Source organism: Oryctolagus cuniculus, chromosome 2 (genome assembly GCF_051225735.1).
Source record: "Oryctolagus cuniculus isolate XC-2025 breed Fujian yellow rabbit chromosome 2, ASM5122573v1, whole genome shotgun sequence".
Lineage (NCBI taxonomy): Eukaryota > Metazoa > Chordata > Mammalia > Lagomorpha > Leporidae > Oryctolagus > Oryctolagus cuniculus.
The window spans coordinates 202,806,072-202,826,342 of NC_142868.1; the positions used below are offsets into that span (position 1 = coordinate 202,806,072).

The 20,271-nt window shown below is 49.9% G+C and overlaps 1 protein-coding gene across 7 annotated transcripts in view; it reads right to left on the reverse strand.

The window, feature by feature from the left end:
* Window positions 1–20,271, reverse strand: part of COLEC11 (collectin subfamily member 11) — a 45,192-nt gene that overhangs the window by 20,419 nt on the left and 4,502 nt on the right. For all 7 annotated transcript variants that reach the window (XM_017350634.4, XM_051833285.3, XM_089327859.1 and 4 more), the window contains exon 3: window positions 13,969–14,040. In XM_017350634.4, coding sequence (XP_017206123.1) covers window positions 13,969–14,040 — 72 coding nt within the window. The remainder of the gene's footprint in view (window positions 1–13,968; window positions 14,041–20,271) is intronic.

The window sequence follows — 20,271 nt, forward strand, 5'->3', positions numbered from 1 at the left end:
TTGGAACTCATAGAAGAGTTTGGCAAAGTAGCAGGGTATAAAATCAATGCACAAAAATCAACAGCCTTTGTATACACAGACAATGCCATGGCTGAGGAAGAAATTCTAAGATCAATCCCATTCACAATAGCTACAAAAACAATCAAATACCTTGGAATAAACTTAACCAAGGACGTTAAAGATCTCTACGATGAAAATTACAAAACCTTAAAGAAAGAAATAGAAGAGGATACCAAGAAATGGAAAAATCTTCCATGCTCATGGATTGGAAGAATCAATATCATCAAAATGTCCATTCTCCCAAAAGCAATTTATAGATTCAATGCAATACCAATCAAGATACCGAAGACCTTCTTCTCAGATCTGGAAAAATTGGTGCTGAAATTTATATGGAGGCACAAGAGACCTCGAATAGCTAAAGCAATCTTGTACAACAAAAACAAAGCCGGAGGCATCACAATACCAGATTTCAGGACATACTACAGGGCAGTTGTAATCAAAACAGCATGGTACTGGTACAGAAACAGAAGGATAGACCAATGGAACAGAATTGAAATACCAGAAATCAACCCAAACATCTACAGCCAACTTATATTTGATCAAGGATCTAAAACTAATTCCTTGAGCAAGGACAGTCTATTCAATAAATGGTGCTGGGAAAATTGGATTTCCACGTGCAGAATCATGAAGCAAGACCCCTACCTTACACCTTACACAAAAATCCACTCAACATGGATTAAAGACCTAAATCTACGACCTGACACCATCAAGTTACTAGAGAACATTGGAGAAACCCTTCAAGATATTGGCACAGGCAAAGAGTTTCTGGAAAAGACCCGGGAGGCACAGGCAGTCAAAGCCAAAATTAACTATTGGGATTGCATCAAATTGAGAAGTTTCTGTACTGCAAAAGAAACAGTCAGGAGAGTGAAGAGACAACCGACAGAATGGGAAAAAATATTTGCAAACTATGCAACAGATAAAGGGTTAATAACCAGAATCTACAAAGAGATCAAGAAACTCCACAAAAACAAAACCAACAACCCAATTAAGAGATGGGCCAAGGACCTCAATAGACATTTTTCAAAAGAGGAAATCCAAATGGCCAACAGGCACATGAAAAAATGTTCAAGGTCATTAGCAATCAGAGAAATGCAAATCAAAACCACAATGAGGTTCCACCTCACCCCGGTTAGAATGGCTCACATTCAGAAATCTACCAACAACAGATGCTGGCGAGGATGTGGGGAAAAAGGGACACTAACCCACTGTTGGTGGGAATGCAAACTGGTCAAGCCACTATGGAAATCAGTCTGGAGATTCCTCAGAAACCTGAAGATAACCCTACCGTTCGACCCAGCCATCCCACTCCTTGGAATTTACCCAAAGGAATTTAAATTGGCAAACAAAAAAGCGGTCTGCAGCCTAATGTTTATTGCAGCTCAATTCACAATAGCTAAGACCTGGAACCAACCTAAATGCCCATCAACGGTAGACTGGATAAAGAAATTATGGGATATGTACTCTTTAGAATACTATACTGCAGTAAGAAACAACGAAATCCAGTCATTTGCAACAAAATGGAGGAATCTGGAACACATCATGCTGAGTGAAATAAGCCAGTCCCAAAGGGACAAATACCATATGTTCTCCCTGATCGGTGACAACTGACTGAACACCAAAAAGGAAACTTGTTGAAGTGAAAGGGACACTATGGGAAACGGTGACTTGATCAGCATAGCCCTGACTGTTAATGAACAACTTAATACATTATCCCTCTTAGTAGTTTTTTTGTCTGTTCTACTTAATATGACTGATTTAATTCTGTAATTAATACACAGTTATTCTTAAGTGTTGAAATTTAACTGAAATGTGATCCCTGTTAAACATAAGAGTAGGAATAAGAGAGGGAAGAGATATATAATTTGGGACATGCTCAAGCTGACTTGCCCCAAATGGTAGAGTTAGAAACATACCAGGGGACTCCAATTTAATCCCATCAAGGTGGCATGTACCAATGCCATCTCACTAGTCCAAGTGATCAATTTCAGTTCACAATTGATCATAATGAAAGGACTAAGAGTCAAAGGGAGCACATAAGCAAGTCTAGTACCTGCTAACACTAACCGATAGAATAAATAAAGGGGAGAGTGATCCAACATGGGAAGTGAGATACTCAGCAGACTCATAGAATGGCAGATGCCCTAAATAGCACTCTGGCCTCAGAATCAGCCCTAAAGGCATTCAGATCTGGCTGAAAAGCCCATGAGAGTATTTCAGGCATGGAAAGCCAAGACACTCTGGCAAAAGATCTCTGTGAGTGAGATCTCAGTGAAAAGAACAGGTCTTCAAAGAAGGAGGTACCTTTCTCTGAAGGGAGGAGAGAACCTCCACTTTGACTATGACCTTGTCTAAACAAGATAAGAGTCGGAGAACTCAAGGGGCTTCCATAGCCTTGAAAACTCATGACTGGAGCATAGGGAGATTACTGATGCCATAGACAGGAGTGTCAATTGGTAAAGTCAACAACAGGAGTCACTGTGCACTTACTCCTCATGTAGGATCTCTGTCATTAATGTGCTGTGCATTGAGATTTAATGCTATAACGAGTACTCAAATAATATATTTCACTTTGTGTTTCTATGGGGGTGCAAACTGTTGAAATCTTTACTTAATGCATACTAAACTGATCCTCTGTAAAAAAAAAAAAAAAAAAAAAAAACTCCCAACTTGACTCTCACTGGGATTAAACATGACAATAGGTCTGATCTGATTTCATCATCATTAAAAAAATCATCTATTATTTTTCCCTTTATGTTTCTGTGTGGGAGCAAACTGTTGAAATCCTTACTTAATGTATACTAAGCTGATCTTCTGTATATTAAGATAATCGAAAATGAATCTTGATGTGAATGGAAGGGGAGAGGGAGTGGGAAAGGGGAGGGTTGTGGGTGGGAGGGACGGTATGGGGGGGAAGCCATAGTAATCCATTATTCGTACTTTGGAAACGTATATTCATTAAATAAAAGTTAAAAAAAAAAAAAAACAAAAAAAAAAAAAACCTTTTGGGCCTATGTTGCGGTGCTGTGTATTAACCCACCGCTTACAATGTCTGCATCCAATATCAGAGTGCTGATCAGAGTCTCAGCTGATCTGCTTTCAGTTCATCTTCCTGCTAATGCACCTGGGAAGGAAGCAGAGGATGGCCCAAGTGTTGGGCCCCTGCTACCCATGTGGGAGACCTGGGTGGAAGTCTTGGCTCCTGGCTCCAGCCTGGCCCACACCTGGCTATTGCAATCATTTGCAGGGTAGAGGGGGGATGTGAAACAATGAATGGAAAAATCTCTCTTTTTTTTTAAAAAAAGATTTATTCATTTATTTGAAAATCAGAGTTACACAAAGAGAGGAAAGGCAGAGAGAGAGAGAGAGGTCTTCCATCTGCTGGTTCACTCTCCAATTGGCTGCAACAGCCAGAGCTGTGCCAATCTGAAGCCAAGAGCCAGGAGCTTCTTCCAGGTCTCCCACACAGGTGCAAGGGCCCAAGGACTTGGGCCATTTTCTACTGCTTTCCCAGGCCATAGCAGAGAGCTGGATTGGAAGTGGAGCAGCAAGGTCTTGAACCGGTGCTATATGGGATGCCGTCACTTCAGGCCAGGGCATTAACTCACTGCACCACAGTGTCAGCCCCAAATCTCTCTCTCTTTTTCTTTTAAGATTTTATTTTATTTATTTGAAAGGCAGAGTCACAAAGAAAGAGGGAGATAGAGAAAGAGAGTTCTTCCATCCACTGGTTCACCCCCCAAATGGCTGCAATGGCCAGGGCTGGGCCAGGCTGACTCTAGGAGCCTGGATCTCCATCCAGATCTCCCATGTAGAGTGTCAGGGGCCCAAGTACTTGGGTCATCTTCTGCTGCTTTTCTAGGCCATTAGCAGGGAATTGGATCAGAAGTGGACCAGCCGAGACTCAAATAGGTGCCCATATGATATACTGGCATTGCAGGCAGAGGTTTACCTGTTGCACCACAATGCCAGCCCCAGATCTCTCTTTCTCTTTATTGCTCTTTCTCTGTCTCCTTCCCTTCTTCCTTCCCTCCCTCCCTCCTTCCCTATCACTCTGCCTTTCAGATAAACTATAGTAGACACATATAAGATCAGGAGAGAGGAATCACCACTACAGAAAATCATCAAACCACAAAGGAAGATAGTAAAAAAGAGAGAAACAAAGAATCTATAAAGCAGCCAGAAGACAATGTTTAAATGACAATATTAAGTGATTGACTGATAACTACTTTACAAATAAATGAATAAAATTCTCCAACAAAAAGGTGTACAGTGACTTAATGGATTAAAAAAACAAAAGTTTTCAACTACATGCTGCTTATAAGAGACACGCTTCAGCTTTAGGGTCTCACGCACAGGGGCTAGTGTTGTGGCGCAGTGGATTAAGCCACCGCCTGCAGCACAAGCATCCCATATGTCCAGGCTGCTCCCCTTTCACTCCGGCTCCCTGCTAATGATCTGGGAAAAGCCTCAGAAGATGGCCCAAGTGTTTGCTTCCTGCCACCCATGTGGGACCTGAAAGAAGCTCCTAACTATGGCCTGGCCCAGCCCAGCCCTGGCCATTGCAGCCACCTGTGGAGTAAAACAGCAGATGGAAGATCTCTCTGTATCTGTCTGTCTCCTCTTCTCTCTCTGTAACCCTGACTTTCAAATAAATCTCTTTAAAAAAAATCTCAGGTATGGACTGAAATGGAAGGAATAGAAAAAGAAATTCCATGCAAAAGGGAGCCAAAATAAGCGTGGTAATAAACTAACATCACACAAAATAGAGCCAAGTCAAAAACTATAACAAGAGACAAAAAGGTCATCATATAATGACAAGGAGTCAGTTTTTCAAGAGGATGTAACAATTATAAACATGCATACATCCAACACTGGAGCACCTAAATGTGCAAAGCAAATCTTAACACATCTGAAAGGAGAGACAGACAGCTACACAGTAACAGCAGGAAACTTCATCACCCCTGTCAGCAATGCACAGGTTACCCATGCAGAATGAGAAAACACTGGCTGAAAACTACACTTAGACCAAATGGACCTAACATCTAACAGGTGCTCCACCCAGCAGCAAATACACCGTCTTCTCAAGCTCACAAATAGATTGTATGTTATGTCACAAAACAAGGCTTAACACATTTACGAAGATGGAAGTCATCTTCAATGATATGAATTTAGAAACTTAGAAACCTGAACAGGAGGAAAACTGGAAATTTCTTAAATATGAGGAAATTATATAGCATCCTCCTGAATAACCAATGTCAAAGAAGAAACCAAAAGGAAGTTGAAAAATGCATATTGAGACAAATGAAAATGGACACAAAATTTGAAAGATAACGTGGGAGATGGCAAAAAGCACACTGAGAGAGGGGCTTATAGCAATAATTGCTGACATAAAGAAAAAGATCAGCTTTCCACAACACAACTTTACTTTGTACCTTAAGGAACTATAGAGAGAGAAACAAACCCAGCCCAAAGTTAGCATGAAGGAGGAAGTAAGAGCAGAGCACACAGAGAGAACAGGGAAAAACAGGAAATGTCAGAAAGCTAGGAGCTACTTTTTGGAAAGATTTTTAAAAGGACAAGTCTTTAGCTGGACTAACTAAAAGAAAACACTCAAATCAGAAAGGAAAGAGGTGACATCACCCTGGACACCACAGAAATGCAAGACTGACGTGAGCGGTTACGCCTCAAAACACTGGATAATCTACAAGAAAGGAGTAAATTATTAGAATCAGACAACATACCAAGACTGAAATGGAGCAACAGAAAATCTGAACAGGTCAATAATGAATGAGGATATCGAATCAGTAAACAAAAATCTCCCGTTTAAAAAAGAAGAAATCCAGGACCTTATGGCTCATGGCTGAAACGTGCCAAACACTGAAGCAGGAATTGATGGTAATCCATTTCAAATTCCTCTAGGGCCGGCGCCGCGGCTCACTAGGCTAATCCTCCGCCTTGCGGTGCCAGCACACCGGGTTCTAGTGCCAGTTGGGGCGCCGGATTCTGTCCCGGTTGCCCCTCTTCCAGGCCAGCTCTCTGCTGTGGCCAGGGAGTGCAGTGGAGGATGGCCCAGGTGCTTGGGCCCTGCACCCCATGGGAGACCAGGAAAAGCACCTGGCTCCTGGCTCCTGCCATCGGATCAGCGCGGTGCGCCGGCCGCAGCGCGCCGGCCTTGGCGGCCATTGGAGGGTGAACCAACGGCAAAGGAAGACCTTTCTCTCTGTCTCTCTCTCTCACTGTCCACTCTGCCTGTCAAAAAAAAAAAATTCCTCTAAAAAACTGAAGAGGAGGGGATGCTTCTGAACTCATCTCACAATGCCAGCATTTCCAATACCTGCGCCAGGCAAGCACGCTACCAGCAAAGAAAATGCAGACCGACACCCCTGAGCAGAGAGATGCCAAAGACCTCAACAGAACACTAAGAAACCAAATTCTACAACACACTGAAATGCTCCTGCCTCATGACTGGCTGGCGCCTGTCCCTGGAAGACAAAGATGCTTCAAGAAACACGGATCGATAAATGTGAGGCACCACATTAACAGGATAACAGGTAAAAATAATAAGATCATGTCAATAGTGCAGAAAAGCACTTAACAGGATGCAGCATCCTTTTACGATGGCATAGCTTTGGTTACATACACATGACAGGACCATAGCTCAGCACAGTCGCGACCGCATATGACAAGCTCACAGCTGACATCTGCGCTGGCAGAAAGCTGAAGCTTTTCCTCTAAGTTCAGGAACGGGACTCACACTTACCACCTCTATTCAACTTAGTACTGGAAATGCCATCCAAATCAAGTAAGCAAGAAAAAGAAAGAAAAACATTAACATTACAAAAGAAGAAGTGAAATTGTCTCTGTCTGCAGAAGACATGATCTTATCTGTAGAGAGACTATGCCAAAAAAAAAAAAAAGAGAAAATAAACATATCCAGTAAATTTGTAGGATACACAATCAACATACAAAAGTCAGTAGCATTTCTGTATATTAATAACAACTATCTGAAACAGAAATTAAGAAAATACTCTCATTTACTATAGCATCAAAAGGATTAAAATATTTAGGAGTAAATTTAACCAAGAAAGTAAAAGAAGAAGAAGAAAACATAGAGGCAGGATTCCCTGACAGTAGCCTTGGCAATGACTTTTTTGGATATGACACCAAAAACACACACAACCAAGAAAAAAATATTAGCAAGTGGGGCTGGATCAAGCTGAAAAGTGAACAGCAGAGGAGACAATCCACAAAATGAAAAGTCAACCACTGAAATGGGACAGGACATTTGCAAGCCACGTATCTGATAAGGGGTTAGCATCCAAAGTATATAAATAACTCACACACTTTCGTAGCAAAAAAAAATAGGTAATCCAATTTTAAAATTAACAAATGAGTTGAAGAAACCTTCTTTGAAAAAAGATACACAATTGCCAACAGGTACATCTGTGTGTATGTGTGTGCATGCGTGTGTGTGGGTGTGTCTCCCTCTCTCTTTCTCTGTCAATCTGCCTTTCAAATAAATAAATATTTTTTAAAGCCAAAAGATAAAAAGTGTTATAATGTAGAAAAAAAGGAACAAGTGGGCCGGCGCCGCGGCTCACTAGGCTAATCCTCCGCCTAGCGGCGCCGGCACACCGGGTTCTAGTCCAGGTTGGGGCGCCGGATTCTGTCCCGGTTGCCCCTCTTCCAGGCCAGCTCTCTGCTGTGGCCAGGGAGTGCAGTGGAGGATGGCCCAGGTGCTTGGGCCCTGCACCCCATGGGAGACCAGGAAAAGCACCTGGCTCCTGGCTCCTGCCATCGGATCAGCGCGGTGCGCCGGCCGCAGCGCGCCGGCCTTGGCGGCCATTGGAGGGTGAACCAACGGCAAAGGAAGACCTTTCTCTCTGTCTCTCTCTCTCACTGTCCACTCTGCCTGTCAAAAAAAAAAAAAAAAAGAAAAGAAAAGAATAAAAGGAACAAGTGTACATTGTAGTAGGAATGTAAATTAGCGCAGCTATTAAAAAGATCATGGAGACCCCTCAAACAAATAACCAAAAAACCCACTAAAAATAAAGGATTTAGGGCTGACGTTGTGGCAGAGCAAGTTGAGCCACTGCCTGCAACACCAGCACCTCAGATGGACGCCAGTTTGAGCCCTGGCTGCTCCACTTCTGATCTAGTCCCCTCTACTGTGTCTGGGAAAGCAGTGGAAGATTGCCCAAGTGCTTAAGCCCTGCCACCCCCCTGCTGTGGCCATTTAGGGAGTTAAGCAGTGGACAGAAGACATATCTCTCTCTCCTTCTGTAACTCTGCCTTTGAAATTAATAAATCTTAAAAAAAGACCCTAAAAATAGAAATACCCTATGATCCCGCAATCCCACTATTGAACACATACCCATAAGAAATGAAATCATTGTGTTGGTTTCATTTCTGTACTCTTGTGTTCACTGCAGCCAAGATAGGGAGCACTCTAAGTGTCTGTCACCTGACGAATGTATAAAGAAAGTGTGCACACACAGGATGGATTATTATTTAGTCTTTACAAGAAGAAGAAGGGCCGGCATTGTGGTGCACCGCTTGGAACGTCCCCTGGAGACCTGGATGCAGTTCTCGCTGTCATAGGCATTTGGGGAGTGAACCAGCAGAGGGGAGATTCTCTCTCTCTCTCTCTCTCTCTCTCTCTCTCAGTCTCTCTCTCTCTCTCTCTCTCTCTCTGCTTTTCAAGTAGATGAAAATAAATAAATAAGCAAGCACTTTTAAACATAGAACATCCCATCAACTGTGACGCATGGACAGACGGGAGGACATCGTGTTCAGTGAACTAAGCCAACACTGGAACACAAACGCCATCCGCTCTCACATCGCCTGTGGCATCCAAAACAGGCAAAATCACAGAGTGGAGGGTGGCTGCCAGGCGCCAGGCATAAGGAAGGGAGAGAGATGTCCACCAAAGGGTAGCACACACTGCCCAGAAGGGATCACGTCAGACTTACTCACAACGCTGGTGTGACACAAGAACAAGAGAACACACCACAAAGGAAGAGAGGAGAACATGCACTTCCTGCCACCGGCCCAGGCTGTGCTCCTCCGGTCTCCCCGCCTGGCAATGCTGGCTGGAACCCTTGCCATTCTAAAGCCACGTGTGCATCCACAGAGCTGTAAAATTGGGATGAAGGGCGCCTCCAGGTTGCCTGAGCATAGCTCATCTCGAGGTACTTGGTGTGGAGCTGACCACAGAGCTGACCTGCTCCAACATGGGCATGCCACAGTGCAGCCTTGCTAAGAGAGAGCACGGCAGTCATTGTGTGGCAGGGGGCAGCACACGCCCCAGGTGTCTGAGAGACATCAGCCAACCAGCACTTGTGCTTGCAGGTAAACCTGTCATCAACACACCAAGCCACAGGGTAGAGCTGCCTTGAAAAAGAGCGCTCACAGCGTAAGCGCAATACGTGTTCATTGCGGGAAATGTTAAAAATACAGAAAAGAATGCAGAAGAAAATGCAAGTGTCAGTAATCCTGCAGTCCAGAAACACTGACCACTGACACTCTATTTTCCAGCCTTTTGCCATGCCTTATCCTCAACCTGGTAGTCAGCTCCCTGTGTGCTCTCGGCTCCTGCTTCCTTCATTTGCAGGACACCACACCGCGGTCAGCCCTCTTCTCACAGACCACCTCCAAGAGAAACCGTCCTAAACTCCTGTGCAGCTGTTCCCCTGTTCAGTAATCAGGTAAACCCCCTTACATTAACCTGCTCTGCAGAGCACCGGGACCCCACACCAGAGCTGCTCGTTTTGGCAGCATTGATGCCAGAGCCCTGTAGGATCCAGCATTTGTCGTCTCCCGGGCTGGCTGGGCTCACACAGGAGGCACAGCTGTTCTGACAGTCAGCCGTGGGTATCAGACACCCAGGAAGATGACTTCACGGCATGAAGGAAGCTTACGTCTGAATTGAGCTTTACATTTAAGAAGTACAACATAAACAAAATCACTAGAATTACAACAAAAAAATCACAACAAAGGGAAATGGAATACAATAAGTGGGGGGCGGTGCTGTGGTGTAGCGGGTAAAGCATCTACCTGCAGTGCCGGCATCCCATATAGGCACTGGTTCGAATCCCAGCTGCTCCACTTCTGATCCAGCTCTCTGCTATGGCCTGGGAAAGCAGTGGAAGACGGCCCAAGTCCTTGGGCCCCTGCACCTACATGGGATAGCTGGAAGAAGCTCCTGACTCCTGGCTCTGGATCAGCACAGCTCCGGCTATTGCAGCCATCTGGGGAGTGAACCAGCAGATGGAAGACTCTCTCTCTCTCTCTCTCTGCCCCTGCCTCTCTAACTCTGTCTTTCAAATAAATAAATCTTTAAAAACAAAAAAAGAATACAATAAATAAGTGGCTAACTCCAGATCATTTTATTATGGAAGATTTTCCCATCACTTTTGTATTTTTTTCTACCATGCTCACATTACTGTTCTATGTTAGAAAAATTGGAAAAAAGAAGTTTCATAACCCATCCCAAACTCAGCCCTACATTGCCCATGGCTTTCTGCCTCAATTCACCCTCACTGGATCCACTTGCGTCTCCATCACTGGGCTGTTAGGGGCCCCATCCAGGGCTGAGACTTGCACGGCTTTGTGTCCCTCCCCAAGTGCTCAGCACCCAGCAGACACACAGCGCAGAAATCACGACAGCAAACAAGGCCGTGAGTTAGCTCCTGGCCCAGCTCTCCTATGAGGAGATCCAGAAGATGCAGCAGGCACGTCTGTAGTCACCATGACTCGCACTTGCTTTGACAAGGAGCACCCGAGGTCGGGGGTGACGAGAGGGAGCAATGAGAGCCTGGATGACAGTGATGAAGATGCCGGCGGGAGGAGATGCGAGTGCAGAGCCCACAGCCACGTGAAATGGGGTCATCCCAGAGCTCCAGCAGCAACGCCCTGAAGTGAGTTCACAACCGTGGAGAGCAGGGGAGGATCCACTCCTGGGCTGAGTATGAACTCTGCCAGCCCAGGAATCAGGAGCACCCCTTCCATGGCCGTGCGTATCTCATAATTAGGCAGCACACTGACGTTTGTAAGTTTAGTCGTGGAGCAGAAGTAACAGGCACTTTGCATTTCTAAGAGACTTTCCGTGAAGCTGGAAGCCGTTGCCCCATCCCTTTGTGTGGTTGACAAAACACCTGGCCGTCTAGACCTCCAGCCCCTCAGTGCCCTCTGCTCGCCCTGGCCAGGTCACTGGCTCTGCCCTGGCACAGCCGGGCATGCTGGCGTCAGCTGGGGTCCTGGGAGCCAGCCCACCTGCCTCACTCACCCACCATCCGCTCAGAGCAGGGACAGCACTCCCGTGAGGAAGTCAACGGCTGATCTCAGAGGGTGCAAACCCCAGCCTTTGTTAAGTTCCTCATTCCACACCTAGCAACAGATTTTCTAGAGAAATATTCAGAGATATGAGGGGGCTTCTCAAAGTTTATGGGAAATGGAATTAAAAGGTCAAATGGATTCTCCACGGACTTTCTGACGCTCCCTTGGATGTACAGAAATACCAGTAAAAAAGAAGAGAAGGATCCCAGAAACGGTTTTCCAAAAAGACAGAAAATGAAAGCCCAAGAAAACAAGCAAAACACGAGAGGAACACAGGTGACTCCGACCCTAGCTCATCCCTAACAGGAGAGCAGCACAGGAAGCCTGTTCTGGAGAGCAGCAAGAGGCAGAGGGGGGCTGTTAGCATCCGGGACCCCAGCACTGTAAGCCAGGGGGAGGGGGAGGGCAGTGAGGGGCAGAGGGGGGACTGTTAGCATCCGGGACCCCAGTGCACCAAGCCAAGGTTGGAGGGGGAGGGCAGTGAGGGGCAGAGGGGGAGCTGTTAGCATCCGGGACCCCAGCACTGTAAGCCAGGGGGAGGGGGAGGGCAGTGAGGGGCAGAGGGGGGACTGTTAGCATCCGGGACCCCAGTGCACCAAGCCAAGGTTGGAGGGGGAGGGCAGTGAGGGGCAGAGGGGGAGCTGTTAGCATCCGGGACCCCAGCACTGTAAGCCAGGGGGAGGGGAAGGGCAGTGAGGGGCAGAGGGGGGGCTGTTAGCATCCGGGACCCCAGTGCACTAAGCCCAAGTTGGAGGGGGATGGGGGAGCTGTTAGCATCTGGGACCCCAGTGCTCCAAGCCAAGGTTGGAGGGGGATAGGGGAGCTGTTAGCATCTGGGACCCCAGCACTGTAAGCCAGGGGGAGGGGGGAGGGAAGTGGGGGGCAGTGGAGAAGCTGTTAACATCTGGGACCCCAGTGCTCTAAGCCCAGGTTGGAGGGGGATGGGGGAGCTGTTTGCATCTGGGACCCCAGCACTGTAAGCCAGGGGGAGGGGGAGGGCAGTGAGGGGCAGAGGGGGAGCTGTTAGCATCTGGGACCCCAGTGCACTAAGCCCAAGTTGGAGGGGGATGGGGGAGCTGTTAGCATCTGGGACCCCAGTGCACTAAGCCCAGGTTGGAGGGGGATGGGGGAGCTGTTAGCATCTGGGACCCCAGTGCACTAAGCCAGGGGTTGGAGGGAGGGCAGTGGGGGTGGGGAGCTGTCAGCATCTGGGACCCCAGCACTGTTAGCCGGGCAGTGAGGGGAGCAGAGCCTTGTGCTTTGCCTGTTGGGGAGGAAAGGATTCAGCCCGTTGGGAGGACAATTGTGCAGCATCACCAGGATCTCCAAAGCACACGCTGGACATGACCACGACACTGCGAGGTGTTTATCTTCCAGCTACGCTCACATGCATGAACCATGGCCTGCGTACAAGGCTATTCCTACAGCAAATGCCCAGGAAAACGTAAGCCACGCTAGACTCACAGCATGGGGACCCAGCTACTCCACAGAGGATGAGGAAGACCTTGTGTGCTGCTGCCCCCACCCTGCCCCAACACACACACACACATGTGCATGCACACATGCACACACATGCATGTGCACACAGAGAAAGCTGTGACGCACACATGCACAGAGAAAGCTGTGATGCACACATGCACAGAGAAAGCTGTGACACACACGTGCACACACACATGCATGTGCACACAGAGAAAGCTGTGACACACACATGTGCACACACATGCATGTGCACACAGAGAAAGCTGTGACACACACGTGCACACACACATGCATGTGCACACAGAGAAAGCTGACACACACATGTGCACACACACGCATGTGCACACAGAGAAAGCTGTGACACACACGCACAGAGAAAGCTGTGACACACACGTGCACACACACATGCATGTGCACACAGAGAAAGCTGTGACACACACATGTGCACACACACGCATGTGCACACAGAGAAAGCTGTGACACACTCACAGAGAAAGCTGTGACACACATGCACACACACATGCATGTGCACACAGAGAAAGCTGTGACACACACGTGCACACACACATGCATGTGCACACAGAGAAAGCTGTGACACACACATGTGCATGCATACATGCACTCACCCACACAGAGAAAGCTGTGGCACACACATGCATGTGCACACAGAGAAAGCTGTGATGTACACACACACAGAGAAAGTTGTGACACACACGTGCACACACACACACGCATGTGCACACAGAGAAAGCTGTGACGCACACACACTCACACAGAGAAAGCTGTGGCACACACATGTGCACGCACACATGCACACACACATGCATGTGCACACAGAGAAAGCTGTGACGCACACACGCACTCACACAAAGCTGTGACACACACACACACATGTGCACACACACATGCACACACCCACACAGAGAAAGCTGTGACGCACACACGCACTCACACAGAGAAAGCTGTGACACACACACATGTGCACACACACATGCACACACCCACACAGAGAAAGCTGTGGCACACACATGCACACACACATGCACACACAGAGAAAGCTGTGCAGGAGCCGCTCGGGCACGCAGGTACCTTTCTCCCCCGTGGGGCCGACTCGTCCAGGCCGTCCTGGGGCGCCTTTGTCTCCCTTCTCTCCCGCATCCCCTGTGGAAGAAGGCACATCCATTTAGCGCCTGTCCTGGCCAGCGCGGGGCTCCAGTGTGCTGTGCAGGAGAGCAGCAGAAAGCCGTCACCCTGTCTGAGCTGCCCCAGTCTGGCCCCTCCCCCCAACACCCCACAGGGGCCCCCAGTCTCCCTGCCCTGCTCTCCCACCTGAGGCACTGACTGTGTCCTCTGCCCGGTGTCCCCTGGGCTGGCCCCCAGTCCATCATTGGCACAGAGACCCTCAGGAACTCCCTCTAACTGCAGGCCGCAGCCCACACTAACACTAAGAAGTGAAGCAGCCTCTCCCTGTGGCTCCCCACCAGCACCTGCTGATTCGGGGAAGGACAGACTCACACAGGCGCTCCGTCAGCACCTCCCTCACCCAGCACACACTCCCGCCTGGCTGGGGCTCCCAGGGCGGGGCCTCCTGGACCAGGTGGGGATGCTGTCCCACGCCCAGGGCTTGGCTGACAGGTATAGGGCACGGAGTGGGGGCAAGTAGTGGAGACAGACAGAGAACAGGGAGGGGAGTCCTCGGTCTCCCCTGCCGCCTCTCACCCACACTGAATGAGCATCGGTGGTCACTGCCCCTCTCAAGAGATACAGACGTCCACCAGTGGCTAAGCTCACTCATAAGTAATGTGCAGTCTCCAAGGCCCAGCTCAGCAGGGTCTCCTCCTCCCCCCAGTCCAGCAAGGGACCAGCCAGACCCCATCTCTCACCTGACTCTCTCCACCATCTCTCTTTTCCCCCACGCCTGGGACCCTGCCCCACCCCACATCACCACTGTGTACTCCTCCTCCCACGAGGGCTGCAGAGGGCACATGTGTGGGTGGGAGTGAGTGTGCATGAGAGTGTGTGTGTGGGTGTGATGTGTGTGGGTACTTATCTGTAACATGCTTGCATAGTGCAGAGAGCGTGTGTGTGCATGTGAGTGTGTGGGGTGTGAATGTGTGGGTGGGGAATGTGATGTGTGTAGGTACTGACCTGTAACATGCTTGCACAGTGCAGAGAGCATGTGTGTGCATGTGAGTGCAATGTGTGTATGAGTGTGACTTGGTGAGATGCTCAGCTGAGACTACAGGTTCCCCAGCAAAATCCCCAAACCTGACCGTCTGGCCTAACGGAGGGTGCATGTGAACACAGAGGAAAGCAAAGGGCGAGGAGACAACACTAGAAGATGCAGCTGGCGCTCGCCGGAGTCACCCTGGGCCACTCTTGTCGGCCATCAACCACACATGGCCCCGCGTCTCCAAATAGTTCTCAAATATTCCCTCTCATCTTTGGAAAAGAAAGGAAGCTGTTACAGCAGCAATACTTGGAGAAGTGAGGACAGTCGAACAAGAAGTACCACCCTGGAGACTCGCCAGAGGGTTGAGTACCAGCACGGTTAAGAAAAAGAACAATGCCCAGGAGGGAACCAGCGAGCAGCAAGACCCTGAGTGTGCGCCAGGAAGCCAACAACCTTCAAAGGCAAGGGCTGACGATGCAGCCGAGAACGGGAGCCTCGGGAGATCCTGGTCAGACAACTGACTTTGGAGATGAATCACTCTACAGCTAGGCTGAAAACAGAACAAAGACGAGGAGAAATTCATCAGGAGACGCGGAGGGGAAGCGTTCACGGTGCGACACTGACAGCATCTGAAAAGGTTTGCTCGCCTGGCTCTGAGGTTATCAAGCTGAGCACTGAAGGAAAAACTGCAAATGCCAATCACTATCCATCTCACAGGAGCCCCAGGAGAGAGCAGGCACCTGCGGCCTCATGGTGGTGAAGATCCAATGGCTGTGACCTCGGGACTAAGGAAGCCACGGAAGAGCACAATGGAAGGGCTGCGGAGACCCAGACGACATCAGGGCGCTGACTTAGCCGTGTCACAGTGACACTGCCAGCCACCAGAGAGGAAAATGATCGCTTTAAAGATTTATTTATTTTATCTGAAAGTAAGAATTACAGAAGGGGGGAGTAGAGAGAGGAGGGGGAGAGGGAGAGAGAGACAGAGAGAGAGGTCTTCCATTTGCTGGATCACTCCCCAAACGGCCAGAACAACCAGGGCTGGCCAAGCTGAAGCCAGGAGCCAGGAGCTTTATCCGGGTCTCCCACGCCGGTACAGGGGCCCAAGGACGTGGGCCATCTTCCAGTGCTTTCCCAGGTGCTTTAGCAGGGATCAGTTTTCCCAGGTCCATTAGGATTGGAGCAGCCAGGACTCAAACCAGTGCTGTATGGAATGCTGGGACTGCAGGCGGCAGCTTCACCTACACCACAGCACCGACCCTCGTAAACGAGTCCTTAAGGACTGCATGTGTGTTGATGAGTGTTAGATTTTTCATGAGAATTCTCACTAGCAACATGAAAGCTGAGAATAACATGAGGCACCAACTTCAACACGGAGACATTATTTAGATAAAGAAGCCAGCGATGTCTCCTGTGGGCGGGTTTTCAGCAAAGAGCTGCTGAACACTGAGTGGACAGAGCCAGCAGGGAGTAGAAGTGTTGCCAGAGAAGGGCAGGAAGCAGGGTGTGCTGTGAGCTCCGGAGAGGCTGGCCCAGCAGGCAGGCCTGGGACTCCACAGTAAGGACCCCGGGATGGTGTGACCAGGATAGGGACAATGACCGCACCGCTCAGCCGTGCACACTCAGGGACAAGGCGGAAGAAGGAGCTTCCCAGGGCATTTGTCGCCTCCTATCTGGCAGCCGTCTGTGCTGCCTCTCATCTCTCCCACTGGGCTGAGGGCTCCAGGGAGACAGCACTCACGGCTCAGCTCTGGGCCTCAAAGAGCCCCTGGAAGACAACCTGGACCAGGCAGGTGCTCAGTCAAGATTCCTGCAGAAGCTACAGTGAGCACACCTGCCACACTCCTTCCATGTCTGCACACAGCTCTCAGTCAGTGGCATCATTTCACCTGGCACCTGCACCCCCCTCCACCATGTGAGCCAGGAGACACTCAGCCCCTGGAGAAGACACAGCAGTGCTGCCACCCCACACTTGGCCTGAGTAAGTCTAGCACCACCTAACCATCAGTCCTCCACTGTCACTCACCCTGCTGCCCCGGGAGAGGGAGAGAGGGAGCGAGAGACAGAAAGACAGACAACATGCCCATCAGCCTCTGCAGCCTCTCCTGCGTCCCACTGGTTGGATGGATCTGGACCCAGCAGAGACCAGGAGATTCCATGAGCACTGTACTGCAACCCACAGCCTTCCCTCAGGGAGGCAGGAGGGGGACAGGGCACTGACACCAGACCCTGTCACGAGTGGAGCCTGTGTGGCTTTCCTTGTATCTTTACATCCTCAGCTGGATTCTCTCATCTGTGGGAGACCTGGATGGAGTTCCAGGCTCCTGGCTTTGGCCTGGCCCAGCCCCAGTGGTTGTGGCCATTTGGGGAGTGAACCAAGGGAACCAAAGGATGGAAGATCTGTCTCTCCCTCTCTGCCTCTCTCTTTTCAAATAAATATCAGTTTTTTAAAAGAACAAACATATAGTAAATACACATAAACCATTTTTTAAAAGATTTATTTATTTTTTGAAAGTCAGAGTTACATAGAGAGAGAAGGAGAGGCAGAGAAAGAGGGAGAGATAGGTCTTCCATCTGCTGGTTCACTCCCCAGTTGGCCGCAACAGGTGGAGCTGCACCTATCCAAAGCCAGTAGCCAGGAACTTCTTCCAGGTCTCCCATGTGGGTGCAGGGGCCCAAGGACTTGGGTCATCTTTGGCTTTCCCAGGCCATAGCAGAGAGCTGGATCAGAAGTGAAGCAGCCAGGACTCAAACCGGCGCTCATATGGGATGCCGGCACTACAGGCGGCAGCTTTACCCACTACACCACAGCACCAGCCCCTTAAACCACTTTTTGAAGGATTTACTTTGGGGATTGGCGCTGTGGTGCAGAAGATTAAGTCTTTAACTGCAGTGCCAGCATATCATATGGGCACCAGTAAAAGTCTCAGCTGCTTCATTTCAATCCAGCTCGCTGCTAATGCACCTGGGAAGGCAGCAGAGGATAGCCCAAGTCCTTGAGCCCCTGCACCCATGTGGGAGACACAGAAGAAGCTCCTGGCTCCTGGCTTCGGCCTGGCCCATCCCCAGCCATTGCAGCCATTTGGGAGTGAACCAGAGGATGGAAAATATTTTTTCTCTCTCTCTTGCGCGCTCTCTCTTCACTCTCTCTCACTCTCTCTCCTTCTCTCTTTGTACTTCTGCCTTTCAAATAAACAGATTATTTTTTTAAAAAAGCCTGGGGCCGGCACTGTGGCTCAGTGGGTTAAAGAGCCCTGGCCTGAAGTGCTGGCATCCCATATGGGCACTGGTTCAAGTCCCGGCTGCTCCACTTCCGATCCAGCTCTCTGCTATGGCCTGGGAAAGCAGTGGAAGCTGGCTTGGATCCTGCTTGGATCCCTGCACCTCAGTGAGAGTCCCGGAAGAAGCTCCTGGCTCCCGACTTTGGATCATCCCCGGCCACTGCAGCCATCTGGGGAGTGAACCAGCAGATGGAAGACTTCTCTCTGCATCTCTACCTCTCTCTGTAACTCTGTTTTTAAAATAAATAGAATAAAATCTTTTTAAACAAATTTAAAAATAATAATAAAGCTTTACTTTGTTCCCCAGGTCATTAGAGATCTAGAGTCAGGAACTTCCCTCTGCTGACTCGCTCCTCCAATGCCCACATGGGTCAGGCCCAGGCCAGGTTGAAGCTGGGAGCCAGAAGGAATCCAGGCAACAATCCAGCCACCTGAGCCGTCCCTGCTGCTCCCAGGGCCTGCATCAGCGCAGGAGTCCAGAGTCAGAGCTGAGAATCAAAGCCACGCCCTCTGGTGCAGCACGGGTGTTCTGTGAGGCTAGGTGTCACCCCCCTCCCATCACTTTAGATCAGAGAACAAGTGACTGTCAGGTGCCACACCGGCCACCTTCCCTGGGGTGTGCACCGAGCACTGGCCTTGCGCACCCCTATCACCCCCAGCAAACCACCTCCCAGAGGCTCAGCCAGGCTGATGGGTGCAGAGACAGAGGCTTGGCGGGAGAGGGGCCTGTCACTGGTCCAGCCTCTGTGTGGCACTGCAGACCTGCGCCACTTCACAGCCTGTCCACAGAGGAAGAGGGCCCTGAGGGACCCCACAGGACCAAGCAGGCAGTGAAACCCCTAGAAAGGGGCCTGGAGCTGCCCCTATACCCCCGCCCCCGCCCATGGGTGCACAGAAGGGGGGACCATCATAGCAGGTACTCTGGCCTCCCCCGTAGTCTCAGAGTCGGGGCCAACCAGCCTTTCCCCAAAATGTCCAAGGAAGCTAGACAGTCTGAGTTTCTGTCTTGGCAGTGAAAACAGAAGAGGGCCCACGTGATGAGAGCTGTCACTGAGAACAAAAGCAGACTGGAGAAACCCTCCCCGCGGGGCTGTCCTCCTGCAGGGCTCCGGGAAGAGCTGGCTTCCCAGTTCCTCACTTCCCAGGTGTCAGCCAGGCCCCAGCCTTCCTGAGGGAGGGTGTGCCCCCGCTGGCGGTGGGCAGGTCCCTGGCGGGCCCTTCGTGCAGCCCCCTGCCCTGCGAGAGGGGTGGCCTTGCTGTCCTGTGTAGCACAGAGAGTCTTGGGGTTTCCATGGTGGGTGTTCTGGTCCTGGGTCTGACGGCCCCACTTGCCCTCACATGCTGACAAAAAGTACCTGCAGCTTTCTCACAAAAGGTGCCACTAGCCACAGTCTGGGCTCTCAGGAGCCAAGGCCCAAGCACCTGTGTGGGGAAGGGAGGAGGTGACCGGGCTATGGGTGCAGAAAGTCATTGTGTGCCCAGCAGGGAGCCCCCTGCACCCACCAGGACCAGCTCACCCCGCCTAGGGTCTGCTCTGCTGTCCAGTCCTCAAACTCCCCATTTCTAGGTCAGGCACGTTCAGGGTGGTATGGCCATAGACCAAACTCCCGATTTCTGAACTGAGCCCAGGCCCACACTCTGCACAGAGCCCCACAGAGTGCGCTGGGCCTGCTCGGGACTCTGCCACCTGTGCTGTGTGGAAACTGGAGGTTTCCTAACGCAGACTGCGCGCAAAGCTTCCAACAGCAGCGCCTCCGTGGCTTCCCCGCCACACGGCTGGATCACAGGACTGACCTTCCAGAAGTAAATTACTCACAAAGCAAAAACGAAAAGGTGCTTTTTAAACTTAAAAATCAGGAATAAGGAGCTCTCGGGAGCCAGGGCAGCAACATGAGGGCCTTGGCAAACTGCTGAGTTTCTCTGAGCCTGAGGTTTCCT